This window comes from Crotalus tigris, unplaced genomic scaffold, assembly GCF_016545835.1.
Source record: "Crotalus tigris isolate CLP2741 ecotype Arizona unplaced genomic scaffold, ASM1654583v1 scf7180000024427.8105951120:4207309, whole genome shotgun sequence".
In the NCBI taxonomy this organism is placed as follows: domain Eukaryota; kingdom Metazoa; phylum Chordata; class Lepidosauria; order Squamata; family Viperidae; genus Crotalus; species Crotalus tigris.
Genome location: NW_024100595.1, coordinates 2,689,356 through 2,706,992, shown reverse-complemented (window position 1 = coordinate 2,706,992; position 17,637 = coordinate 2,689,356). Strand labels below are relative to the sequence as shown.

At 47.2% G+C, this 17,637-nt stretch overlaps 1 protein-coding gene across 1 annotated transcript; it reads right to left on the bottom strand.

Annotated features, from left to right (window-relative positions):
* Positions 1-727: 727 nt before the first annotated feature.
* ARMC5 (armadillo repeat containing 5) lies at positions 728-16,478 on the bottom strand. The gene is made up of 6 exons (XM_039330443.1): positions 15,923-16,478; positions 14,290-14,397; positions 10,293-11,133; positions 4,228-5,486; positions 2,309-2,441; positions 728-1,758 (listed from the first exon to the last, which is right to left on the bottom strand). Exons 1-6 carry the CDS (start codon positions 16,245-16,247, stop codon positions 960-962), a joined length of 3,465 nt encoding a protein of 1,154 aa, XP_039186377.1. The 5' UTR covers positions 16,248-16,478; the 3' UTR covers positions 728-959.
* Between the last annotated feature and the right edge of the window lie 1,159 nt (positions 16,479-17,637).

Below are 17,637 nucleotides of genomic sequence, written 5' to 3'. Positions count from 1 at the left end.
AGGTGCTCTGGGTAACGTGTTTCCTGGCCTTCTCAGAAGGAGATGAAATCTCAACCGCTGCAAGTTCCTTCAGGTGCCGGGGGGGGGGGGGATCAAATGGGCTCCTGCTGACTCAGTTTCCTTCTGTTACAGTCACACCCTTTCAACGTGTCCTTCCTATGCACGATGAAGAAACATCTCCAATTCTGAGACTGGGGTTCCTTCCTGAACTAACCAGCACCAGAACAGGGTTGCCTCATAGGCTATATATATTCAAAGCTGACCCTTTTCACAGCTGGGCTGGACCAAAAAGAGACCCCTCCTACTTTTGAGTTTCAGCCAATCCAAAAGCAGGAGTCCCTTTCTGACAGGAAGGATTCTTGAAAGCTCCTGAATAGAAGTTCTATATGGCTTCTACCCGTGTTGGTTTGTCTAGCAGAGGGGGTCTCAACCTTGGCAACTTTAAGACTTGTGGACTTCAACTCCCAGAATTCCTCAGCCAGCTTTGCTGGCTGAGGAATTCTGGGAGTTGAAGTCCACAAGTCTTAAAGTTGCTAAGGTTGAGAACCCCTGGTCTAGCACAGTGTTTCTCAACCCCTGTGACTTGAAGAGGGGTGGACTTCAACTCTCAGAATTCTCCAGCCAAAATTCTGGGAGTTGAAGTCCACCCCTCTTCAAGTCACAGAGATTAAGAAACCCTGGTGTAGCAGCTAGCAGGGCAAACCCTATTTCTGATTATCAGGCCTCTCCCCCCCCACCACCTCCCAGTCTCACCCCCTAATTGATCAAACAGTGCTTGGTCCCAAATCTTTCCCCCCGCTGACCGTTATAGGACCATCCACTGACCCAGACTCCCCTTTTCGGAGCATTTTGCCATTTATTCTCTTAATACTCCAACCGTCCTCTCCCTCGCCCGATCCACCACCTCAGTGCTTCAGTGGTGTGTAAGAACTGGGGGAGAGGAGAGAAGGTCCCATCTGTCAGCTTAGCTGGCCCTCCGAGCCACCGCCCCACGGAGACTCCAGCACCACTCCGAGCAGCCTGGCAGCTAAACCGCTGGGATCTGCAGCAGATCGGAGCAGCTCCGCCAGGGCAGCAGCTCGGCGGGTCGGGGTTGACCCCTCCAGGGTGAAAGTGGACGCCACACAATTCTGAAGGAGACGGGGCCGGTTCTGCCGCTCAGCCAGCCGGTACACTTCCCCAAGAGTCCCGGGGCAGAGAGTGTCTTGGCACAATGCCTCATCCACCAAGGCCTGGAGGTCAGGGAGGAGATACTGTTCAGCAACCACCAAGATTCCTTCTGCCAAAGCCAGTGGAAACGGCGTTCCCAAGACCTGGCAGGGCTTGCCACGACAGCCGTGGAGGAAATGGGCGACAGCCAGGAAAGGTTCCGGCGACACGTCGCGAAGGGTCACGCTGGTGTGGGACGACTCTGCGAAGCCTCCACTCAGCATGGCCCGGAAGACCTCGGAAGCATCGCTGACCGCCTGCCGCACGGCTGGCACCCTGCGGCCAGAGTCCAGCTGAAAGAACAGGTCGGCCCCACCTTCCTCCTCCACAAGGCGAGAGTAAGGACAAGGCCGCGGGGAATCCAGGCGAGGCCGCTTCAAGGCGGGAGACGAGACAGAAGCAGGAGACGGAGTTTGGGAGCTCAGGAGAAGAGAAAGAATGTCTGAGGTACAGAAGACAAAATAGGGGTCAGGGTCCCGCACCAGGACCCCCAGCAAGATCCGCAGGCCACCGAGGCCCACCAGCAGCTTCCGACAAGCAGAATCCTTCCTGCAGCAGAGAGAAGACACAACAAAGAGCATTGCCGCTTGTTGCAAGTCAAATCTCATTTCTCTCCTCTCCCTCCCCCCTCCACCCCACACTCCTGACAATATTTCTCCCCAAATTTGGGGCAACCTCAGGTGGTATGCACCCTTCTCCCCTCATCTTCCAGATCTGTGAGATCGTAGCACCATCATTAACCAGTTGCCTCCCACATCACAGTCTCATTCAAAAAATCTCCAAGTTTAGGCATCTCATCCAAATAGAAAACCTGAGCATGCAATGGCTGCGTTCACGTGTTATTTGTGTTTCCCTGTTACACTGAACTACATCCTAAACACAACAGGTTGCGTTCACACAATACTCGGACGCAAAAAAGACCACCCAGGTTAAGATCTATCTGCTGGGCCTTTGAGTGCTGTGAAGGCAGCCAGAGCCTGGATCTCATGCCAAAAGGTTGCCCCTCCCCTGTTTCGACAGCCACCCGAGGAATACAATGTTTTGCCCGCCGAGTCCAGCTTGAAGCATCTTCTGGGGCAGAAAAGGATGCCAAACTCACCGGCAGATGAGGGGCAGTGCCAGGGCAGAGGCCGCTTGGTCCGATTCACAGCCCGACAGCAGCATGTGGGTGAGGACCCCCATGCCAAAGGGGGACTCTGCCTGCACACAGAGGTTTATCAGGAGCGCCTCTCCTGCGGAGCGGGGAAAAGGCAGCGGGTTAGATGCAGCGTCGCCATCTAAAATGGTACAGTGTACTGAGAAGAACAGCGGCGGACAATTTGGGTAAATCAATATGTCCTCCCACCTTTACAGGCCTTCCCCCCATTTCTCTTCCTGCTCCACTTTAAGCTCAAGAGGTCTATTTTACAGATTTCCATGGGCAATCTCTCGACCGACAAGCAACAAGGCCAATGACGTTCCCCATCCCGTGCTGCTGAACCCCAGGTCTCCTCAGCTACAGCCACCAGGATCACAGACAAGAGGTCATGGGAACTGCAGCTCAAGACGTGGAATGGTGGCCCGTGGCCCCATCCTATCGGCAAGAGCCCCTGAATCTCGGTCGATAGCACCCCCCTGTAACAGTAAAAAGAGATCAGGAGTCCCAGCACTTCAGTCTGGATCAGGGCTCTCCAAACTTAGCAACTGTTAAGACTTGTGGACTAATTCCCAGAATTCCCCAGCAAAGCCAGGCTGGCTTAAAGTTGCCCAGTTTGGAGCCAGACAATCTCTTTATCAGTGGCTGCCCCATATTCAAGAACCAGTGAGGTGGGACATTAGGGCAGAGAGCAGAGATCAGAAGATCCCCCAACATGAGATTTGCCGACGTCAGGAGACCTCGACTTACAGCCATTCGTTTAACAACCATTCAAAATTACAACGGCACTGGAAAAAGCGACTTAGGACCAGTTCTCACACTTAGGACCGTTGCAGGGATCAAACTCCAGGTGCTTGGCAACCAGCATCCACTTATGATGGTCTCGGGATTGTCACTGGTAGCGTTTCTAGGCAGTTTCTGACAAGCAAAGTCAACGGGGGAAGCCAGATTCGCTTAACGACCACGTTTCACTTAACAAATTCAGTGATTCACTTAACAGCCACAGCAAAAAGATAGTACAATGGACACAACTCACTTAGTTGCTTAGCAAGTGGACCAATGTTGAGTCCAATATTGGACTCAATTGCAGTCGTAAGTCAAGGACAGGGGTAGGCAACCTTGGCTCTTTTATGACTCGTGGACTTCAACTCCCAGAATTCCTGAGCCAGCCATGCTGAGGGGAAAGGGAGAGGTTTCCAAGCTGAGCCATGCTGGCTCAGGAATTCTGGGAGTTGAAGTCCACGAGTCATAAAAGAGCCAAGGTTGCCTATCCCTGGTCAAGGACTACCTGTAAATAGAGACAGAAGCCCATTACAGTATTCTGGACAGCCTTGCCAACCTAGGGATGGCAAGTACAGTATTCCGACACATCCAACTCCTATACAGGTAGTCCTCAACTTACAACCGTTCGTTTAATGACCGTTCAAAGTTGTAACAGCACTGAAAAAAATGACTTAGGACTTTTGACACTTAACGACCACTGCAGCATCTCCAGGGTTACGTGATCAAAATTGGGGCGTTTGGCAACTGGTTCATACTTATGACAGTTGCAAGTGTTCCAGGATCACTGCGATCCCCTTTTTGTGACCTTCTGACAAACAAAGTCAGTGGGGAAGCCAGATTTGCTTAACGACCATGTTACCAACGTAATCACTGCAGCGGTTCAATTAACAGCTGTGGCGAGAAAGTTTGCAAACCGGGCAAGCTCCACTTAACAACTGCCTTGCTTAGCAACAGAAACGTTGGGCTCAGTTGTGGTTGTTAAGCCGAGGACTCCCTGTAATCCCAAGGAAGCATGTTGGCTAGGATGAAGGGAGTCGTACATCGGTCACAGGTGGGAGAAGGTTGTCCTAAACTACGGGGATAACACAACACACACACACCAAGTTCCTTGAATCTCCTGGGATCATCTGAACCGCTGGCCTCCCACTCTTCTGCTTCACCAGTGATGGCGGTAGCGGCTTGCTCAGGGGATACACCCAGGATCAACCAAGCCCTGATAAGCGAGGGCCCATGGGAGCGCACAAAGGGCTCCAGGCAGGCCGGATTGCAGGTGAGACGATGCAGCAGCCGAAGGCAGCGAGAGGAAGGGGAAGGACTCCTGGTGATGTAACACAACAGTCCGCGCAGCGTGTCTGGCGTCACCAAACTGCGACTAGGATCCTCAGCTTGAGAAAAACGGGACAGGAGGAGCAGGGCTGGCGCTTCGGGAGCATGGAGCTCTGGGTCGCCCACGTGGGGAGAGAAAGAGAGCGGCAAGGTCAAGGAGGCCCAGGGAGACGAAGCCTCGGGGGCCGGGCGCAAGCCCTGAGGTGGCGGTGTGCTTTGCTCCGAGGAGGAGCGCAGCTTGGCACGCCGTTTCCAGTAAGAGGTACGTGCCTTGTACTCCTCCGGAGAAGTTGGGAGAGTCTGAACATTTGGCTTCGGAGGGACCGGGACCGCTTCCTCTGTGACTGGGGATTTGTCAACAGGCCTGGGTGACAGCTGGCTTTGGTCACTGTTGCTGGGAATCACGATCAATGGAATGGAGGTGGAGTTACTGGGCCCAGGGCTGTTCTGGCCGGCTACCAAAGCAAGCCAAGAGGATTGTTCGGCTCGACCATCGATTTTTCCAGAACGTTCCATTTCCTCTGAGGTGGATGAACCAGGCAACTCTAAGCCATCATCCGCAGAGAGATCGTCCTCTAAATTTGCCAGTTCTGACATCGTCAGCTCCTTTTGCGGTTTATTGGCTCCATCTTTATTTTCCTCCTCATTTCCCCTTGAATGTGGGTTTCCCTCTAAGACAGGTTCTAGGTGGACATTTTCAGATTCAGCCGACAAAGGTAACGCTGCAGGACTGAGGCTGTGATCTGGAAGGATTCCTCCACTTTTCGTTGCTGAGTTTAAAGTCTCTGAAAGGCCGGGCTGCCCCCCAAGAGGCAAATCCAAGAAAGGGGAATGTAAAAAATCGGGAGATTCGGCTCTGGAATGGGTTTTCATCCCAGATGTGCTGTGGCAAGGTCCTAGAGAGTCATCTTGCAGTTCTTGGCTAGGACTCATATCTCCTTGGGCCTCCAGCTCCGAAAGGGTGGTGTCAGGAGACCACTGAGGAGAAAGATCCCCTGGACTGGAAATATAACCTTCCGAGACAAGCCAGGATCTGCGTTGGGGACAAAGAAGAGAGAGAGACACACACACAAAAGAATAAGCTTTGAAGTATATACATGGGGGAAGATCTGGAATAAGGAGAGGAAGGAACAAAACGTTTGGCTAGAAACACTGGAACAAAAACTCTGCACAGACTAGAAATGGATAGACTAACATTAGAAATGAAAGAAAAATTTGACTAAATTTATTTTAGAACTTGGGAAAAATTTTATCAATGGTTAGAGACACGTTAGAATTTGAAGGATTCAATATTTTAGAATAGCTGACTGATTTTTAATCGAGTTCTAACTAACATTTTGATGATACGATTATTTTTCCTGATTTACTGATTTTCATTTGTTACTTTTGACTGTTAGGATTTATTTTTTTTTGAGATTTTATTAGTAGTGTTTACTTAATAGATCAATGTATTTGTTTACTAATTGTTTTTAATATAGTTTAAGCTTTGTTAAAAATGGTTGAATATGATATTTACTTATTATTATGATCCGGACGGTTGCTTGTTTGTTGAAATATGTGATTGTACCTATCCTTATTTTACCCTAATTCCTTATTTCCTTCCCCTCCCCCTTTCCTTTTACCCCTCCCTTTACCATACCTATATTGTTCCTATTTTTCCTCTTATATAAATTTAATAAAAATTTTGTTAAAAAAACAAAACAAAACTCTGCACAGAGTGTACAGCTGGAAGTCTCCCCGCTACAAATTTTTCCCATGATCTGAATTAGTTAAGTCAGAAGATGCTCCATCTTCAGGGTGATGCCGTCACAGGAAGCCATACCTGGTGGGAACGTAATGCAAGATGCGCCAAGCCATTCAGGGCACAAAGCCCACTCGCTTATAGCAGTGGCGTCCTTACACTGAATTTCCACCTTATGATAAATGCAGTGTTTTTCAATTTATTTAATTATTTATGAGACTTATATACCGCTTTAAGTGCAAGCACTCTCTAAGCGGTGTACACCAGTAAGCGATGTATATATATATTTACATTGCCCCCAACAATCAGGGTCCTCATTTTACCTACCCCGGAAGGATGGAAGGCTGAGTCAACCTTGAGCCGGTGAGATTTCAACCGCTGACCTGCTGAACACAGTCAGCTAAAGTGGCCTGCAGTACTGCACCCTAACTGCTGTGCCACCTCGGCTCAATTGTGGCAATTTTTAAGACATGAGGACTTTGGCTCCCAGAATTCCCCAGCCAGCCATTGGAACCAGAAATTCCGATGCTTGTTATGTGAGTCGTGCACAATTTTACATATATATGTCACATTGCTCCTCGAAGCACGAAGCTGAAAACACCAGCCTGAAGATGACGAATGGGACTTCGTCGAAACGTCGCAAGACACTTCCAATTTTACGTGGGAGAAAACCTGAACAACCAAAGACCTACATACAAACACCCGCGAAAACCTCAGAAATATATATATATATATATATATATTATATATATATATATATATATATATATATATATATATATATATATATTGCCACAGTCATCAAGCAAATCATTGCAACTGTTAAATGAATCACATGTGTTGTTAAGCAAGTCGGGCTTCCCCCACTGACTTTGCTTGTCAGTAGGCAGTTTGCAGATATCAGTCACAATATTCCAGGATGCCACAACCATCTAAACACACGAAGGATGCCAGGTGTCCAAAATCTGATCCTGGGACCCCAGGGGCATTGTGACAGTCATAACTGCGAGGACCAGTTGTTGTAAGTCACTTTTTTCAGTGCCATTACAACTCTGAAGGGTCGCTAAATGTATTTGTATAAGCCAAGGGCTATCCCCTTCAAACTGAACTCGACTCCTGGTGACTTCCTAGACACCTCAAGGGCTTCTGTGATTTTTTTTTTTTTTTAAATTTCCAATTACTTAGAGCAGGGCTTTTCAACCAGTGGTACGGGGACCACCTGTGGTACATTGGCACCTGGCAGGTGGTACACGACCATCCTAGAAAAGTGGTAGTGGGGGAGGGGAATGAGCTGAACCGGTGGCAGCACCGCACAAGCCTGAGCGAGAGACGGCTGGAACTGCAGGGCTGTCAGGGCTCAGCGGAAGCGCCAGGATCAGCGCTAGGCTCCAGCTGTAGCTCGGCGCTGATCCTGTTGCTTCTGCTGAGCCCAGAAGACGTGCCGATCAGCTGGAAAGCAGCACTGATCCCGATGCTTCTGCTGAGCCCAGAAGAAGCCCCGATCAGCTGGAAAGCAGCATTGATCCTGGTGCTTCTGCTGAGCCCAGAAAAAGCGCCGATCAGCTGGAAAGCAGCACTGATCCTGGTGCTTCTGCTGAGCCCAAAAGACGCGCCGATCAGCTAGAAAGCAGCACTGATCCTGGTGCTTCTGCTGAGCCCAGAAGAAGCCCCGATCAGCTGGAAAGCAGCACTGATCCTGGTGCTTCTGCTGAGCTCAGAAGCCCCAATCAGCTGGAAAGCAGCACTGATCCTGGTGCTTCTGCTGAGCCCAGAAGAAGCCCCGATCAGCTGGAAAGCAGCACTGATCCTGGTGCTTCTGCTGAGCTCAGAAGCCCCAATCAGCTGGAAAGCAGCACTGATCCTGGTGCTTCTGCTCAGCCCAGAAGAAGCCCCGATCAGCTGGAAAGCAGCACTGATCCTGGCGCTTCTACTGAGCCCAGAAGAAGCACCGATCAGCTGGAATGTTGCAGCATCTCCAGGGTCTTGTGATTTACATTCAGATGCTTGGCAACTGATTCATATTTATGACGGCCACAGTGTCCCAGGGTCATGTGATGTGACCAAAACCTGCTGCAATCATCTATCAGACTGGGGGAATAAAAACCAAACACCTCCCACCCCACCCCAACTACCAATCCTCAACAGAAATGCTCACAACAATGAAAACCTTGGACAGGAAGAAGAGCGCCACTGGGTGGGCAGGCAGGTGTCTTGTTCGGCTGTGGCTTGGGGGGGGGCACTTTTTTCAGTGCCATTGTAACTTCGAACAGTCACTAAGCGAACTGTTGTAAGTTGAGGACTACCTGTACTTTATTACTTTTTTCCTTTTTTGGGGGGGGGGGTCAAGTTTTTGACACCTGGCTAGGCGACTGGTGGTACTCAGATGTTGCGATATTCTAAAAGTGGTACAATGGGTGAAAAGGTTGAAATGCCCTGACTTATAGGCCTGGCTATTTCCTGCAGGTCTACCATCCAATTATCAACCAGGCCTGACTCTGCTTAACTTCACCTGATCAGCTAGGCATTTTCATCTGCTGAAAATGTTTTAGGGCCTAAATCAAATAGGAGACCCCAAATTCGGAGAGATTCAACTTCCCATTAAAAGAAAAACAAACAGCTGAATCTTTGAACCCCATGAACTTTATAAGAGGAAGACAGAAGGGGCTGTGCAGAGCTGGCACCAATCAGAGAAGGTCAGCTGCCCAGCTCTGCTGACCTCTATTGTCCACCCAACTCCTCACTGTGATGTTTTTGTCTTTTTCAGTTTGCCAGGTCTTTCCCAGAATTCCCAATCTAGGAAATCCCAGAATCAGATACGCAAGATAAACAACCGTCCTCCATTTGCATATGTGCTAAAAACCTAAAGCAGTGATGGCGAAGCTTTTAGAGAACAAGTGCCCAAACTGCAACCCAAAACCCACTTATGTATCGTCGGTTGCTGGGTGGGTGTGGCCCATTGGGTGGGTGTGGCTGCGGTGGTAACGGCAGACTGGGTGGGACTAAAAAGCTCAATCAATCAATTCCAACTTTGCGAGATCTTTTTTTTCCTGCGAGAAGTTGAAATTGATTGATTGATTGAACCGTTTTTGGTTTTTTTTGCACACAGTGGCGGAGACCTAAAGCGAAAAGGTTTTATAAAACCCAGTTGAAGGCCTAGGATTGGGGCGATGGCGCGCGAGCCCACAGAGAGGGCTCTAAGTGCCGCCTCTGGCACCTGTGCCATAGGTTCACCACCACGGACCTAAAGGATCGATGCAGGTTTTTCCTTTTTTTATTGTCTGCTCACGTTTACACCATCCATTTCCCAAGTGGGCTTTTAGAATGTAAGCACCTTTATTTGGCAGCCTTTCGAACTTAACCCCATCTATCTCTGACGTATAAACCTACCTTCTCCACTGCAACACCCGCCAACAGCATTGGAATGCAGGTAGTCCTCGACTTACAACAGTCCATTTAGTGACCATTCAAAGTTACAACGGCACTGAAAAAAAGTGACCATTGCAGCAGCACGACCGTTGGTCATGTGATCAAAATTCAGATGCTGAACAACTGACTCGTATTTATGACATTTGTTGTAGTGTCCCGGGATCAGGGGATCACCTTTTGTGAACTTCTGACCAGCAAAGTCAATAGGGGAAGCCAGATTCACTTAACAATTGTGTTACTAACTTAACAACCGCAGTAACTCATTTAATGACTGTGGCGAGAAAGGTCGTAACCAATATCTCACTCATCATTCCCCACCATCCTTGCATTCCCCATTCTGAAGAAGCTTCTAGGGTGAGAAACGAAACGTCTCCGAAGAAAAACAAGAATTTCCAGTTGCCTCGTGAAAAAAAGCACCTTTTAGGACAACTGTGACCTGGATGACTGAGAATCTCCATAGACATCTCACTTTGTAACAGAAAGTTTGAGCTCTACTGTGGTCGTTAAGTCGAGGACTATCTGTACAATGCTTCTTATTGGAACCCAAACCCAACGTGGCCAATGACCGTGAGGCAGCGGACCCAACACATCTGAGTAAGTTGTAGTCCAACCCATCTGAACCTGTTGAGTAGTCCCTGCACCCAGATAGCCTCCGGGCAAAACCAAATTTACCTGAGGCTCTGAAAGCTGGAACTCTCTGCTCCTGGCAGGGCCTGCTCTCCTCGGCGCCCCTCAGCAGGGAAGTCAAACGATGCCGCATCTTTCTCGTCTTCACGGTCTTCCTCCTCCCCCTCCTCCTCCGCTTGTTCCCGGCCCGCCCACTGGCCCTGGGCTGCCAGCCTGCCAACCAGCAAGGGCACCAGTCCTCCGGCCTGTAGCATCTCCAGGGCTTCCTCGTCGTAGAAAAAGGCCACAAAAGCCACCACCACCCGAGCGTGCGAATAGCTGTGACCTCGGTCCCGCAACAAGGAGAGCAGCAACTCTAATCCTCCAGTCTCACGGACCCGGCTCCGATTCACAGCCTCCCGGCACAGGAGGCACAAAGCTTTCACCAGCGGATGGAGGGAGGCCCCAGGTGCCCCGGCTCCCCTCCGTCGTTGGATTTCCCCCACTAGCAACTCCACTCCCCCAGCGTTGCCTATAGCTGGCCTCATCATGCCCTGAAGACAGAGGTTAGCGAGGACCGCAAGGGCCGATTCCTGCACCACCCGTTTCTCGTGGCCAGCTAAGGTTACGAGGGGCGCCACCCCGCCTCCCAAGCTGAGCTGTTCCGCACAGTCACGACTGCAGCCCTTTGTCAGCTCCACCAGGGCGCGCACCACGGCTGCAATCAAGGGCCCGTCCTCCAGGGAGGAAACCAAGCGCTCCGCTATGGGGCGGACTGCCCCCTGCTGGGCCAGCGAAAGACGATGAGCAGGAGTATCGGCCAGGTAGCGGATGGCCCTGATCACGCTCTGCAAACATTCGCTGTCCTGGGAGGTGGTGAGGACCTGGATTAGCTGGGACACGGCTCCTGTAAGGCAAATAGTCAGGAAGTGAGAATATGGCAAGAAAGAGAAGTCCGGTCACAAGATCCTACATCGGCTAAACGTGAGTCAGCCAGATACATTTCCAGATGCCTCAATTAGCATACATCTTGGTTTATTTTTAGGGACTCCGCGTTTTATCGACTGCTGTAATCAAGCAGCGTTCAAAGATACCATATTAACCAAGAGCTCCTTGCTCCCGTCTACCCTGTCAGGCCAATTGCACTAACTACGGCTACACATTCTCCGCTTTAAAATAAAGCAGCAAAAAAGAAAGTCTTCCACTGCAAGATCCACTACGGATCTTATAAGAGCCGAGGTGGCGCAGCAGTTAGAGTGCAGTACTGCAGGCCACTTTAGCTGACTGTGTTCAGCAGGTCAGCGGTTCAAATCTCACCGGCTCAAGGTTGACTCAGCCGTCCATCCTTCAGGGGTAGGTAAAATGAGGACCCAGATTGTTGGGGGCAATGTAAATATATATATACATTGCTTACTGGTGTACACCGCTTAGAGAGTGCTTGCACTTAAAGCGGTATATAAGTCTCATAAATAAATAAATATAAATAAATCTGTCAGGCCTCCACCATTTTAGCCTTCTGGAAGGCTTTGAAGAGCTGACTGTCTCCCCAAGTGCAGGCCTTGGGAGAGGAGCCCAGCAAACACACGGGGAAATATCGTCTGTGGGGTGCCTGTAAGATGCTTTCGATTTTAGTATTCTTGTTTTATGTTTTATTGCTGCTCAGCAGCCCAGGATTACAGTACCGCAAGATGGGCAGTTACGTAAGCCTTATAAATAAATAAATAAATAAATAAATAAATAAATAAATATATCTATTCTGCTCTGGTTTCCACTGACATCATTTCCTTCTCCCTCCCCCAAGGATATGTAGAGTAATATATAGGTTTGCAGTGGAACTTTAACAAGAGTAATTTGGAATTTGATGCCCAATCGTGGAAAGCCACCCAAATTCCTTCCAAGTTACCAATGAAGTGACACCACCACCAACTCCCCAACCTGCACATTCTTATATTACAGTGGTTCTCAACCTGTGGGTCGGGACCCCATTTGGGGTCGAACGACCATTTCATGGGGGTCGCCAACAACATAGTCCGCCATTTTTTTCCTCCTTTTCCTTAGCTGTGCTACTCCCTTTTATTCTATTGGCTTTCGAAAGCCAATAGAATAGACTTTCTTAAATAGTCTAATTCTATTGACTTTCAAAAGCCCATAGGAATTGTCCAGGCTGTCTCTGCCCTGCTGAGCCCGCCAAAAGTCCCATTCTGCAAACGGTGCTGCACCAGTTGAGTAGTCCTCGACTTATGACCGGTTGAGTAGTCCTCGACTTATGACCGGTTGGGGGTCGTGGCATTAAAAAGGTTGAGAACCACTGTTATATTAGAAGAAAGAGAGCTCTGAATTTTCATCACAGTGAAGAGATGCTTGACATATCCCTGCCTTTAATTTACAACCTGTCCGCAGAGCGTCACATCTGACCACCCTATTATCGCAAAGGTTTTACTATGTTAAATGAATTCCACTAAGGAATGTTTATATGTGTACGATGCCCTTCAGAGTTTGCACCAAATATTATTAAGAGAATATATAAAATGTATTTTATTTTTTTTTTACTATTTTGAGCCCTCAGAATAGCCAAGCATATTATGCATGCTAAAGGTGTACAACAGAATTGATAATTATCTGGATAAGTATTTGGAGGAGTAAATTTCATTTAATGGGTTAAAAAGACTTTTGATAGATACAGACTGATTGATAGAATATATATTTAAAATAGATAGAAATGTATTTTTTTTGGATTGATATTTTTATCTTAAGTAAGATAATTATTTTGTAATAGAAGGAGAAGAGGGAAATGTGATAAGAGAAGAAATGGTATTAATAAATGATTTATTAGATTAAGAAATAGGTTGTATGTGGAAAATATAAGAATGCTGTTGTTGGAATAATATATTTATCCTAGATAGAATTATTATGCTAGGGAAAAGGGCAAATGAGGAATACCTGAAATGCTAATATGTCTATTTAAGCTCATTTGGAATATGGTAACTGTAAATGAGCAAAGCTTAAAAACAGGACTTGGATTTTTTACAATTGAAATGTGATTTATGACTGATCTGATCAATTGCACTCTATTTAGAAATGTATTAATTTGAATATGTAACACTATATGTGGGAAATAGAGAGGGAATTCTTAATGAACTAATCTAAGTTATATATGCATGATTATGCTTTTGAATAATTGATATCCCCATCACCACGTTGTTTCTTAAGCACTTTGATGTAAAAATGAAAAAAAACAATAAAATGTCTTATAAAAAAAAGAATTGATAATTATCTGCGTGTTTGTAAGGGGGAGTTGAAAACGGGTAGGGGACATAAATTTGTCTGAGGGTGCTGATACTGCTGAACATAGAATCTTTATCCACCGTGCCATATGGACTCTAAGCAATTAATAGCTCTTAACCTGTGTGTGTGTGTGTGTGTGTGTGTGTGTGTGTGTGTGTGTGTGTGTGATGTCTGTTCATGACGGGGAGAGGGAGAAGGAAAAAGTCCAACTAACAATGTTGGAAAATAAACATGAGGTGATGGTGAGAAAGACAGCTGTACCTCCTAGATCACAGATAGTCCTCACTGACCAACCACAATCAGGACCAGCAACTCTGTTGCTAAGTGGCACGGTCATTAAGTGTGACCTTATGTGACCACATCAACTTACATCAATTTCAGCTGCAGTCGCTCAGGAAATCGTACCTGCAGTGATTAAACACAATTTAACAACTTCCTGCTGGCTTCCCCATTGACCTTGCTTATCGGAAGCCAACTGTGAAGGTTGCAAAGGGTGATCACATGACTGTGGGATGTTGCAACCGTTGTAAATGTTCACCAGTTGTCAAACACTCACATTGCAATCATGTGACCTCAAGGGAGTGGCGATGGCCACAGCTTTGAGGACTGGTCACAAGTCTCCTTTTTCAACATTGTCATAACTTCAAACTCACTGAATGAGTGGCTGGTAAACGAGGACTTGTGTGTGTGTGTATGTATAAATACATACACATACTACAAATCTCAGTTCTACACTTACATAGATCCTACCCTTTCCCAAACCCAACCCCTGTTCAACCTGCTTCATGGATGGCCTGGCAATTTTCTAAGTCTACAGCCAAGTTGCCGAGTGCTCGTGCTGTCCGATTCAGGATACTTTCCACAGCCAGTGACTTCAGGATAATAACTATAAAGAGAAAATGAGGAAAGGTAGCAATTTGATAATCCAGTTGTAAAACCACAACATCTTTAAGAGAAGTAGTTGTCTTAGCTAGTTGCATTGGAGGGGGGAAGAGTTTTGTGGCAGTTTCAAACTACATTTACCTTTTTTAACGCCTTCTGCTAAGAGGCAGGCACTTCCAGGATGGCCAACAGTTTGGTGTAGTGGCCAGATTAGAAACTGAGAGATTGTGAGGGAATCTTAGGCAAAGAAATCAGCTGGGCAACTTTTGACCACTTCCTCATTTCACAGGGTTGTTAATTATGGGGAAAATGGAACAAAATAGCATTATGTATGCTGGCTTAAGCTGTAAAAAATAAAAGCAAGCTATGCATCTAATTTAGAGATAAATACAAGCTTCCTACATTTTACATGTTACATAATTACACCATGTGATAAGAGAGATTTCTGAAAAAGCTGCAAGTCCCCTGCATGCTGGGTATACGTGTACTTATGAGATCTTTTCAGTGTTAGGGCAGGCACTGGTATAAGCTCCAATTCACAAAACACCTATTAGCCAATTCTTGCATGCATTTAGTTACCTAAACACAAAGTATTTAGCATAGCCTCATAACTTGGCATCAAAGAGGGTCTGATAAAATCAAAAGGTAAATATTAATAGAACCTAAACTTGTTTTTGCTGGCTTGAAACCATGAATAGCTTTCCATCCCCCCCCCTCCCATTTTAAAGGACGAAGCTGTGATATTCACAATATTAACAGGCAGATGGCGTGCCAAGCAAAGCAACCGCAGACCCAAGTTACAAATCTAGGCATAATTTAGCTGTGTGGTTTTTTTGTTGTTGTTGTTTTAAGGACCTGAACAATCATTTTAGCCCAGGAAACCATCACAAATCTAACTTGAGGTGCTCCCAATTTTAGGGATGTTCTACAGTCCGGGCCAATGCACAAGGCTCAGACTGGCATGGTTTAAATGCAAGATACCACATTTAAGAAATGAGAGTTACTTCTAGCTGACATTTTCTCTTAAGGGGGAAAGCCTGAGGTTTCACCTTGGCCACTTCCAACAGCCAAAAGCCCTTGTTAAGGTTACCATCCTTTTACACTCAAAGGTTACATGCCATCGGATTTAAGGAGGAATAAAACTGATTTTTTTCCCCTCCTCTCCCCCCAGTGGGCACCCTGATTTGAGAAGGAAGCCCCACCCACAAAAGGGGGGCTCGGCTTGATGGGAACAGCGGTCTCCTCGTCCCCACTAACTGCATCTTCATTCCTTGGCAAGACAAGAGTCCCTTCCCCGAACCCCTACCGATGCCGCCGACTTCAACTCCCATTATCCCGTTGCAGCTCGCCCATCGGCCTAGCTGGCTGGGCATCATGGGAGTTGAAGTCCAAGACGTGATCAGGCATCAGGCTGGGACGGGAGGGGTTGAAACAGCCCCACCGCTCCAGAAATACCTGGGGGGGGGTGAAGAGGGACTGTTCCTTAGCCGTACCCCCATTCTGCCCCCCTATACACGTTTTGCACTCACCTAGGGGCGGGATCCCCCCAAGTTCGCGCACTTGGGTGCGGCTGCCCCCTTCGGTGCAGCAGTTGCCCAGGATGCTGAGGGCCAGGTCCAAAGTGCGGCGCGGTCGCGGGGAGCCGGAGAGGATCCCCAAAAGTGGCGCCAGCCCCCCGTGGGTCCGGAAACGGGCGATGCCTCCCGTCTCCTTGATGTGCTGGGTCCGCAGGGCCAACAAGGCCTTGCCTAGCCCGGGCTCGGTCCCCCTCTGCAGCTGGGCCAGGCAATAATCTAGGGAGCCAGTGGGGTTGCAGGCTCCACCCCCCGAACCCCTTGAAGCAGGAGCCGCCATTTTGGGGAGAATCCCCTTCCTAAAGAGCCGAGGGGGGTAAACATCAAAGGAAGGGGGCGGTGCACGCCGGGAGTTGTAGTCCTCCGCCCCCCAAGAAAAAAGGGGAGAGGCTACCGGTCCCGGGATTGATCACACAGTTCCAAGCTTGGCTGGGGAAGGAGTGATGCATGACGGTAGCTGTAGTTCCTATCTGTCCTTTGTGATAAATAGCGTTAAGAGGAAGGACCGCAACTTCCATAGGGCTATGCGCCAGCAAATGGCAGGCGTCAACGTGTGCAAAGCAAAGGATGACGGGAACTAAACCGTATCCTACAATTCCCATTAAAATCGTGGTCTTGTCAAAACTGGGCGGGGTGGAGCGGCGAACTGCATTTTGGGAATAGTAGTTTTACTGGTAGGCTAAATGGGGATAAATAAACCGTATACGTGTGGATTTTTGCTGTGATTTTTCCTGTCCTGGAGAAAGATGCAAAAGTGGGTATCAGTTTTTGGGAACCCGTTGCAAGACTCAAAAAACTCACGAACATTAATATTTATTAATTTTATTAATAAAATTTAATTTTTAATTTTATTGTTTTATAATACACATTTTATTTTATATTAATATTTAATGCTGTTTTGAAACATAATACATTTCGGTACTAGGTGCTGTGTTTAAATTGCAGTTAAATTACGCAGCATGCACAGTGATGTATAGAACACTGTAAGCAAAATTTTAAAAGGAATGCTAAAAAAAAAAGGAAGACAGCCCTCCCTTCAAAAAATTAAAGCTCAAATCAGCCGACATTCCTCCCCTCTTCCATCCCAGACTTGTATTGGATGACCAGAGAATTGATTGATTTTGGAACTAACAAATTTGCATGGCCTGAGACTGGGGAGAAAAAAATTGAATAAAATTAAAATAGGTTATCCAAGAAGGTCCTTCCATCAGATATAGAGTAAGGAGTCACTTCAGAAAATCACCAAAAAGCAACTGAGTGTTTTGTTAGTACAACAGACTTACAACTTGACTTACAACAGTTTGTTTAGTGACCATTGAAAGTTACAACAGCACTAAAAATGACTTATAACCAGTGCTTTTTTTGTAAGAAAAAAGGTGCCGGAACTCACATCTTGTTAATCTTTTATTTAAAAAAATATATATTCAGTTCTTAACAGAACCAGTGGTTGAGAAGTAATTAGTATTTTTTTTTTCATTTTTAAACTTGGGGTCACACTTTTACACTAAAAATTTAAAAAAGATTTTCAATTCACCAACGATTTGTTGAAATATAAAGAATTTTTTTACCTTTTCACTGTATACACACCCACACATGTCAGTTGTGTAACGAAACATAATGGTCACCACCCGCAGTAAGCACTCAGCGCGCGACCACATGACCAATCACAA

Bases quoted from the DNA above. Each gene is read 5' to 3' on its own strand.
- ARMC5 (XM_039330443.1), bottom strand. From the start codon at position 16,247: ATGGCGGCTCCTGCTTCAAGGGGTTCGGGGGGTGGAGCCTGCAACCCC. The intron at 2,442-4,227 runs GTGTGTGTGTGT...CCCGCTCCGCAG, and splicing joins CAGGAGATTCAAGGAACTTG to GAGAGGCGCTCCTGATAAAC. The intron at 1,759-2,308 runs GTGAGTTTGGCA...TCTCTGCTGCAG, and splicing joins GCACTGCCCCTCATCTGCCG to GAAGGATTCTGCTTGTCGGA.